This window comes from Solanum verrucosum, unplaced genomic scaffold (genome assembly GCF_900185275.1).
Source record: "Solanum verrucosum unplaced genomic scaffold, falcon-dt-bn FXZP01000151.1, whole genome shotgun sequence".
In the NCBI taxonomy this organism is placed as follows: Eukaryota; Viridiplantae; Streptophyta; class Magnoliopsida; order Solanales; family Solanaceae; genus Solanum; species Solanum verrucosum.
In genome coordinates this window covers 93,770-104,724 of record NW_026020202.1, presented here as the reverse complement: position 1 = coordinate 104,724, position 10,955 = coordinate 93,770, and the positions used below count along the sequence as shown (strand labels likewise).

Genomic DNA, 10,955 nt, shown 5'->3' with positions numbered 1-10,955 from the left:
CATCAAACAATATTTGGTTTGCTATGTTGTTTTTATGAATCCAGTTGCTAATATTATTTAAAATCCTTAGTAAATGGTTAAAAGTTCTCTCTCCAACTAAACAGGTACATTTTTCCATCATACCAAACACACCTAGATAACAAAGTTAAAACTGAAACTCATTGATACAGGGGAAGCTGAAATCTGCATTTTGAAGAAACAAACTCTAAGTTCTTGTCAGTGTATTTCTGGAATGAGAATTCTCAATTGCTCTTCCTCGCGATGCCTGACGAGGAATAGTACGTGAATGGTGGTTAGAATCATTCCTCTAAATACAGAAAAAAATAATAGTTTCATCATATAAGTTGGGCAAAGAAATCAAGTTTACATATAGCAGAACAAAACTAAGTTTTTACCCCTAACAAATTCATAGATGAATGGATCGCATAGGAAAAGGCCGAAGCCATTCTTCAACCTTATTGAGCTTGCTCGTCTTCTTAAGATTAAATAGACGATGATGCAGGATCATGTGATCCCATAAATAAAACCTCAAAAGATTTCTTGCCCTGCTGTTAGAGTGACTCTTCTCTGCTTTTGGAATGTACAAGGCTAATCAGTAACGCTAACACGGATGTTGAATCTATCCATTCATGAAGAAATCAAATTATACCATTACTTGATCATCTACCAAATTACCTTTGATGTTGTTCACCTCTTGGCTTTGATTTCTTCTTTTCATCCTTCGTTCTTGATGTTTTAACAGCTGCACATAATGAATCAGTGACATTAATCTAATTGGTGATTAAAACAAAACTGCCAAAAAATAAGAAAAATTAAGGTAAGAATTTATATCAGGAAATTGATGGAAGACTTGTGTCTGGATATGAATGGATGCCAATGGTGTATATTTCACTCGTTGGTTGATATAAATATATAATGTTGAAAAATACCATGAAAAATATCCACGTATAAATAAGACCAACTAATAGAAAGGACAAAAACGGATTAATGCAAATTCCACACAACTAACTGGAGGCCTCAAAAGAAAATGTGTAATGATTAAAACAGGGAACTTTCTTCTTTATGAAAAATAAGTGATAAACCAATGCAACCTTGAAGTTCCTTTCCTATGTGTTTCAGAACCCCACTAGTTGTTGGGGTTGACTCTAATGATAGAGTTAATGTTATGATATTATTGCAAGGAATGGGACTTAAGAGTTGAACCATATGTTGTGTGTCCCACATCGGTTACATGTGGAACTGAAGTGGGGCTTATATAGCCTTGGGTTCTCCCACCTTAATAGCCAGCTTTTAGGGTGTGTTTCTACTAAGGTTGTATCAATGGTATCAGAACCACCCATCACTCTCCATGCCCACTGTGCCTTGGATGGTGACGCCGGTATGGCAGTGTTTGGCCGGGGCTAGCAATGTCTAGCTCACAGCTGTTGAGGACGACGATGTGGAGCGTGGTGGTTTGTTATGATATTATTGCAAGGAATGGGACTTGAGTTCCACATCGGTTTAATGAGGAACTGATGTGGGGCTTATATAGCCTTGGGCTCTCCCAACTTGATAGCTATAAGATAATCTGACTAAATGAACCGCACTTCCTCCAGCAGATATGGGCGATAAAACAATGTGTTTCTCTTCACTTTTAATATGAGCTCATAAATGGATCATGTAGAAGCACAAAACGCCATCTAAATCATCGTAAAAGGAAGCTAGCAACAATAGAATGCACCTTTGATATTTCTGACTGCATTTTTAACTTGCGATCGAAAGCAACAATCAGACAGAAAAGTATCTAATTCTATTTTCACTTGATAATATGGCAAGTAATTGCCTTTGTTTGGGATAATACTATACCTATAGATTGGATTGGCATGTTATGGCTGAAGGTTTTGGTTTTATCTTTGAAAAAAAGCTATTTATAAATGAAAATGAAAGTCTTTTATAGATTAAAGTAGTTTTGGCTGGGGATCTGTTTCTTTACTTGTATTTATCCTCACCTCTTCCTGCATTGACCAATGTTTACAGCATGCATACATGCAGCATTTTTGTTCTTAAAGTGGGCTGTGTGGTTTGGCACTCCATGTCATGTAGCTTAATACCTTGATCTATAATGCACCTGCATGATATTTACTGTTAATACCAATGGAGCGGATAGATACAAGAATAACAAAACAAGGGAACCATTTATAGGCAGGAAAGGTAATAAAATAGTGGAAAGAGAATGAAATGAAAAAAAGAATTAAACAAAGAAGAAAAGAGTGAGAGTAAAGAGCATATTGGTGTCATAGCTTCACCATAGCAACTCAATGAAGAATAAGAGGCAAAACAAGAGAGGGACAACAGGGAGAAGAAGACGACCATTTATGTCCACAACACACTCCAGTCACCTTGATCTGAATTCTAGTATGCTATCCACAAAATCTCCTTTTTGTTTTTGATAAATACTATGTAAATTTCTTTTATGGTTTCCTTAACTTTTCTTTTCACTTTGACTATTTTGCTGTTTGTTCTGATCTTTCGCTATATACTATCTTCTTAAATATTAATGAATTGTATATTTTTGGCAGACATGTTTTTCCAGTACAGTGTTAGATTGTATTCAAAATGATAATGATTCTCTCTGATTCTGGTCAACTTCATAATTAACAGATTCATCAATTGCGGGGTTGACTTAAATAACAGAAAGAAAGAAAGACCTGCAAATTTACATTCATAAAAGTGGTAAATTGCATTCTTTAACATATTATGATTATTTAATGGTTTCTGAAAAGTCAAACTCCATAGATGCAAATAGAGGACATTGAACATGCACTATTCATCACAAATAGGGGTTATATACCATGAATGGTACTGAATGCTAAGCACCAAATCAGCCCACATACTGGAATTTAGTCTTTTACTTGGCAAAAGATAAACATTATTTTCCTACAATCTGTAGTTGCCCCTAATACGAGTAAGATGGTCCTTTGTTCACTTTACCAATAATATAAGCTAGTGAGAGGTCAATGCTAAGGAGTAGAACAGTTCATAAAGAAGACAATTCCTAACAAAGACAGAGAATTTTAAATTTTAACAGTACACAATAGCAAGTAAAACAGTTAGACATAGTGCCAACAGAAAAGACAGGTGAATCAAGAATAGTGGACATCAAGTGCAAACATGGACATTATAATCCTTAATTATTGAATGGGTCAGTAACAGGGCCATCCATGTATGACACAACTAGAAAGGCCATTACCTGGATGCCTGCAGCCAGCTCCTTTTCGTTTCACTCAAAGTTAACACATTTAGAACTGGTACTCATCTTAACTTAAGCAGGAGACTGTGCTTTAAAGAGATTTCAAGCTTTAGACATTCCTTTGTCAATGCTACCAGATGGAACGACTCAGGATATCTCACTTAATCAGGATATAACTCTCTTTTCAGATCTTTCCAGACTTCAAGGCCTTTAGGATGAGGATTTACATAAGTCTTCATGAATAATTTCTCTGAGGAAGCTATGATAGTGCTCAAAGACAATGTTGGGTCAACTTTTCCTTGATCTTTGAGCCAATTATACATTGAAAGCCTAAGTGTGGTTCTTGGAATTGTGTAGTTTAGGTAGGATGGAAACGAAACTAAAGTAGACAGTGGAAGACCCAATGTATTCAATAGAAAATCAATCTTTGCCTCAAGTACCTCTTTCCTTTGATTGAGTATTTGCGGATATATTTTCAGCACTGAAGCAACATGCTTTCGATCCAAACCAGCATTTACCAAACAATCAAACCTCTCTTGGAGCTCCACCCCTTTTCCTCGAAATAATTTGAGAGCTTTCTCCATTTCGCTTGAGTTCTCAGAAAAACCCAAATCCAAAAGGAACTTAGTTTTCATCATTTTGGATCTTAGCTCCTCCTCAGCTATTGGTAACCGTTCAACTTTGGCTCCACGAACCAAATTCCTCAAAAATTCTGGATCCTCCTTGATCACACTACAAAGCCGCTTCTTCCCTGTATTCAGGGTAGTTAGCAAGCTTGCAGCTTTCTTCAAAACACATGAGCCTAGCAATGTAGGGTATGAATGAATAATATTTCCAATCTCTAAGACAGGCATCTCAATTTCAATCAAGAACTGGTAGCATTGCCTCATATTGAAAACAAATGTGGTTATTGGAATTTGTGGTAAGTGTAGAAATACATCAAGTAATTCGGGTTTCTGAATACCAAATTTCAACCAGAATCCAATTAGCGAAAATGTAGTACCTCCGGAACAATCAAACAGAAGACCAGGAACTTGACAAATTAACTTTCCCAATTGTTGATCAGTCAAGCCCAACCCATTCAAGAAGCATATGAGCTCAAATAAGTGGCTCCAATCAATAGAATTTCCATTCAATTGCTCCTCAATCCAACTATATTCAACTCCTGTTTTCTTTAATTCCTCAACAACTTGAAAAAATTCCTTGTGTACATTCCCAATCAAAAGATGAGGACTTGCACTAACAAGCTTAACAACAGTAGACTGATCTATCCCAACCCCGTGAAAAGAAGCAAGTTTCAAGTCCAAAACTCCAGGATCATATCTAAAAACTTCTGGAGCTTCAGCAAAAATCCTTCCTATCTTATTTCTTGAAATACCATAATTACACAAGATGTGATAGTTATCAAGCAACCTATGGTCATCATTCAAAAACATGAGATCTCTAGGAAGAAATGGCAAGTATTGACAAGGTTTCAGGCCAATGCTCTCAAAGAATGGTTCAAATTCATTGATTGGATGATATCGCAAGAATCGAGTTAAAGAACGTCTAATATCATTTTCATTATCAATTCTTTGTAATAAGTTGGAAAGAAAAAAAGGTGAGTTTTTACTCATATGTTCAGCATCCATAAACTGCAAACTTCTAGTGGAATGCAAGTAGTCTAGCAAAGCAGCTTGTGCTTCTTTCTTCACTGCACGAGGTATATGACATTCATCTTCTTCTTGTTTCAATTTAGGTTTTTTAGCAGTTGCATAAAACCTAACCTTTTGGAAGGACCCAAAAAAGGGTTTAGAATTGTTAAAAACATAACCGCATTTGAGAATTAACGGAGCTGTCAGCTTCTGCAAATGCTTCATCATCAATGGATAGAGAAGGAGAAATCTCTCTATGATTTCAAGAAATTACTGGTTTGAGTTGCCAAAGTTCGCACAAAAGGGTTTTGCTGCTGTGCTACTTTTAATTTGGGAGTCGGGGAAATGGTAGCCCTATCAATAATCATAAAAGGGTTTTTTTTTTTTTTTCGATCAAAGGGATAATCATAAAGATTTATTTTTAATTAGATGTTTTGGGTTCGAATTCGTGGTATAGAAAAAATCTTATTGGTAATCGGAGTTTCAATATAAGCTCCAAATATCGGGTGAAAAATAAAAAAAAAACAAACTTAGAATATCTAAAATGGTCCCTTAACTATACATTTATCCCATTTACTTCTTTAACTATTTAAAAAAATTATTAGGTTTGGTTTCTTACCTAAATATTTCCACTTTTTCTCTTTTAGTTGTCCCTAATTACTTGTTCATTTTGACAAATCAAGAAATGACAATTTCTTTTTACATATTATACCCTCAATTAATTACTTTGAAAAATATAGAATTTCTTGAAAATCTTAAATCTTAAATTCATCCACTTCCTAATTAATAGGGGTAAAATGGTAAACTCACTATGCCAATCATTGTTTTCTTAATCGATATGTCAATTCAAAAGTAGACAAGTAATTAGGGACAGAGGGAGTACTTATTGATTTTAGGGGTCGTTTGGTAGAGTGTATAAAATTAATGTTAAATAGAATGTACTAGTAATGCATGTATTACTTGTACTTGCATTAATTATACATTGATTATTTTTATGCATTGTTTGGTTTGATGCATTAAAAATAGAATGCATTGCATTAAAAAATTAAATTACAAAGATACCATTCACTATTACGATGGAAAAGATATAAAAATGGTATTGAGAGACAATTGGGTCTTTAATTGAGTTAATGCATGCATTAAAATCATTGCATTGCTAATACCTAAAAATCCATGGTATTAGCAATACACACTTTAATACACAATAGAGTATATAACTAATGCCAACTTAATTATACATAGGTTGAAAAAATATACCAAATAAGGTACTAGTAATACACAATGTTAATGCATGCATTTTTTTTAACTGGTTTTAGTCATTTAAGTATTGTCAAATTAATTGATGTATAAAATTAAAAGTCGAGTGACATGTCATTTACACACATTTGATAGAAAATAACAAAAATATTTAAAAAATTTAAAAAGTATTTATCACCTTATTTTTTATTGTATTGGAGCAATTTCGACGAGTAAGGGCCGATGGAAAAGTGGCTATTTTATTTTAATTCACTAAATTTTAAAATTCTTTTAATCATACATTATTATTTTATAGTAATACGTTTGTGTTTTAATTAAAAGGAGAATGATAATTATTAGACAGGACTTTTATAGATGCAAATTAATTAAAACATTTGTCATATTATTTTTTCCTAGATATGAATTACTTTACAAAATCATCACGTTATGGACTCCCTAAAATATTTAATTTATAAAATCAATTTTAATAGTTAATATTTAAATTTAAATTTATGGTTTTAAAATTGTCCAATACACACCCACTTTTACACAATCTCTAAATCTATCATATTATCCATTCAGTTTTTTTTTTTAAAAAAACATTTTATTTTATTTATTTATTATAAAAGGATAAACTTCAACCACATATAATTATCCCTAAAATTTCTCACCCACTTGCTTAACTTCCTATTCCAAAAAACTCAACCGTATTATTCCTTAAATTTAACGACATAACTCAATATTTCTTTAGTTTTTCAAGTGAAAAAAAATGCATCTTAATAAAGGAAAGTCAAAGCAATAATAATCCTTATCATTCATGAGAAGGTAAGTTTTTGCGTAATTCCTATCTTTTTCTTCTATTTTATGTGGCTTACATTATCAATATCTGTACTTTATTTTGAAAGATTTAGATCTTGGAGACGATCAATTGGTTTTTAAAAAAAAATTAAAGAAAGATGATTGATTGATGAAGTTGGATCAAGCAAATTCTATGATGAATATATGTAGTTGAAGAAGCAGAAACACTTTCTAGACTATAATTGATAACTATGTCAAGCATATAATATATTTTTTTATTTTTTTTCATCTTATGTTTTGTTTCACAATCAAACTGTGTTGGATGTATTTACATATAATGTATGCTTCTTTATTTATAGCATAATTCATATTTTTTATTTCTTAATTTTATTTATTATTATTTTTTAAATATATGAGTTTTTATATGCAGGTGAATGATGATGGTATTACATATTAATATTTTTTCTTACTGAATCCAAACGTGGATTCATTTTCTTCATTCTAATTTTATTCATTTTATTTTTAATGAAAATTAACACATTAAATTACGTAATTGAAAATAACACATTTTGTTAAGTATATAAAAATTTATCGATAATTATGTCAAATGATGCGCTGATATAATAAATTGAACTGAAAGATAAAATAAATATATATGTTTACTACATACTTCATATTTTTTAATTTTTAATTTTATAATTTAAAATTTTGAATGAGCTGTTTTAAATTAAACATTCTAAATATTACCATGTTTTTTAAAAAAAACAATAATTTTTAATAACAATTAAAATTTAAATAGCAATATTAAAACTTTCCATTACATTCTCACTCATACACATACTCTAAAAAGTGATTAATAAAAAATTAAAAAATCTAACAAAATTATATTACATAAAAAATTATATATATTTGCAAACTCACTAAATATGGTTACTACAAAATAGTAAATCCCATTTTTTACTCTTTTTAATAGCAACTATAAGGTCAATTTTTGTCTCATATGGTGTTATTAAATTAATTCTTTATTCTTTATTAGTACAATCGTATTAATAATAAAATACCTTTAATTATCAGTTAAACTTTTAAACTATTTAAAAGGATATAAATCACAAACAATATATACAAATTACATTTAACAAATCTATTAATTTAAACAATTTATCAACAGTTACATTGTAACAATTTTTTTGATTTTTTCTACATTCTAAATTAATTATGTAATCTGTAAATATTAAATAATTATTAAATAATTAATTACAATTTAAAAAACAAAACAGAAATTTAAAATATTCATTTTAATTAACATGAAAGTGAAAGCAGTTTAAAATATTTTGGATTTAAAATTTAAAACGTTAATTTTTTGTCAAAGAATTACTTAAAATTAACGTGATATAATCATTTTAAAAAATATAAAATTTATATAAATTTAAAAATTAAATACTTGAATGACCTATTTTAAAATTAGAAATTGAAAATTTTAAAATTCTTTATTTAAATAAAACGTGAATATAAATAAGCAGTTTTAAAACCTCCCATTACATTCTCACACATACAAACTCTAAAAACTGCTTCAGAAAATTTAATAAATTATACAAAATTAAATTACGTACAAATAAAAGAAACTAATTTTAAAAGACATGAAACTTCACAATAAAAAAAGTCGATTTTTTCCCAAGTGGGCATCTTTTAAAAAAAAAACATAATCAACAAATATAAGTTTTATAAAACATTTGTCTAATAATTAAAATAAAATGGAACTGCCATTTTAAAATCGAAACTAAAATTTTAATAATTAAATTTTATTGAAGAATTACTTAAAATTATCGTGATATAACCATTTTAACAACAATAATAATAATAATAACAATAATAATAATAATGATAAAAATAGCAACAGTAATAATAAATTTAATATTCTTTTTTAATTTGAAATCAATTATAACTATACCCTTTTTTGATTAATCATTATCATTAGAACCAGCCAATTTAAGAAGTTATATATTTTAAATCGTGCATAAGATATATCACAATTAATTTAAAAATTATGATATCTAATCCGCGCAACGCGCCGAGCACGAATACTAGTATATATAATAGTGCAACTAAATTTGGATTAGCGTATTTTAGGGAGCAACACTTTTAACATGAGGGGCTCAAGCCCTTGACATATTGATTAAGAAAGGAGGGTAGTGTTATGTAGACCTTACCCTTCATGAAAGATAGAGAAATTGTTTTCGATTGACACTCAATTGTAATTTCTCTATTACCACAAACTATAAAAGCACCAGCCTTCACATATGCTAGAAAAATGCCGCTCGTGATTTTGTCGTATTCAAACTAGTATCAGTTCAGATTATTTCATGAATAAAATGTGATTAACCAACCAATGTATGGTCAATGATAATCTCTTCTAGCTTTACCTACATGGCAAGAGAAAAATTAAGCAAGGTGGAAAATAGCCTGCCACATCGAGAAATAGAACTGATATAGTATTAGTTAATGGTTCAAGAAATTCAATACTACTATTCTCGAACAGTTTGAAGCTTGGCCTTCTTTCTGAACTATTATTGATGTGAATATAATGATCAAAATTGGACTAAATTGTCAACTACTCCATTGGAAATATAGGCTTGACTTCTGATTTTAAAGGAAATATTGGAGTTACATTTCTCTTCATTCAAGAGATTTTACGTGTTTGCATGTGTCTTTTGAGACCAAGAAAAATGGACAGAGAATACATATAAGATTCGTAACTACAAAAAGGAGGCTTTTCAAGTTTTTGTTTTTTGGGTGCAATTGGATTTTTTTATATCCAGAAAGAGAAAAAAAATAAAAAATGATATAATTCTTTCCTATGATTGCCAATTACACAATTATAGTCTATAGTTACGATACATTATCCTTATCTTTAGCAAGAATAAAAAAGAAAAAATCTCTTATTCAAAATTATAAGATATCGATAATTTGGGCTAAAACATATAACTTCTTTATAGTATTATTTATCAATTAATACGTAAAACGAAGTTTTTTAGCTACTATTTCAAAATAGAACCTAAACTTATTATTTTAAATACAGAGAAAGGACAAAAATGTCCTTAAACTATGTGAAAAAAATAAAATTCTCTTTGTTTATGGTTTGGTCCAAAATGCCTTAGTCGTTAATACTTTTGTCCAAAAATACACTTATTATTATTTAATGGGTCAAAAATGCCCTTTTCCCAAATAAATATATTATTTATTTATTTTTAACACATATTTTTTAATAATTTCTCTTTTTAAAATTAGCAAATGTTTATCCTAGTTCAATTCAGAAAAAAATAAAAAACGAAAAAATATTTCTTATTTTCTTATAATTATTTTTTATCGTTATATAAATAAAAATTAATGATGGATTTACTATGTTCTTATATACATGACATATATTATCCGTTAAAAGGGTAAACAAAGTTATTCTATTTTAATTGATAAAATGAGATTAAGAAGAAAAAAAATTATTTCCTACATTTTTATTTGTTAAAGTGATTTTAAAAGAAAACAAGAATATGGTTCTTTAATAATATTTTTATTAGGAAGACTATGTGTTTAAAAAGAAAATAAATAATATATTCATTCGGAAAATGACATTTTTGACCCATTTAGTAACTATAGAGGCATTTATGGACTAAAGTATTTATTGCAAGGGCATTCTTGAACCAAGCCAAACTATAAAGGACATTTTTATTTATTTCACAAAGTTAAAGGACATTTTTGACCCTTTTCCATTTTATATACCTAATATATCTCTTAAAAAAATATATGTTATACTAGAGCTGCTAATTTGAGTACTAAATTTTTAAGTAATAAAATAAAGTTGGGTAACTTTAAAAGAGTATAATATTATTATTTTTATGTGACCATTTGTCCCCAAAATGGCTCTGAAAATCCCCATTTTTTCCGTCCACAAAATCCTCCCAAACCCTAAAGCTTCAATATGATCTCAACCAAGTTTGGGGATGTTCTTCGAAAGAGGTAAAATAGTACTGTATCTTAGATTTTATTAATTTTTCTTTTCTTTTTTT

At 29.5% G+C, this 10,955-nt stretch overlaps 1 protein-coding gene and 1 long non-coding RNA gene across 2 annotated transcripts; both read right to left on the bottom strand.

Annotated features, from left to right (window-relative positions):
* Positions 1 to 511: 511 nt before the first annotated feature.
* Positions 512 to 3,241, bottom strand: LOC125830078 (uncharacterized). Its single transcript, XR_007443129.1, has 3 exons — positions 3,230 to 3,241; positions 1,989 to 2,107; positions 512 to 742 (listed from the first exon to the last, which is right to left on the bottom strand). It is a non-coding gene; the product is annotated as an uncharacterized LOC125830078 (long non-coding RNA).
* Positions 3,242 to 3,248: 7 nt separating this feature from the next.
* LOC125830077 (transcription termination factor MTEF18, mitochondrial-like) lies at positions 3,249 to 5,088 on the bottom strand. Its single transcript, XM_049509299.1, has one exon. The coding sequence runs from the start codon at positions 5,086 to 5,088 to the stop codon at positions 3,391 to 3,393; it is 1,698 nt and encodes a 565-aa protein (XP_049365256.1). The 3' UTR covers positions 3,249 to 3,390.
* Between the last annotated feature and the right edge of the window lie 5,867 nt (positions 5,089 to 10,955).

What these genes read in the sequence shown, in the direction of transcription:
- LOC125830077 (XM_049509299.1), bottom strand. Translation starts at nt 5,088, where the DNA reads ATGAAGCATTTGCAGAAGCTGACAGCTCCGTTAATTCTCAAATGCGGT.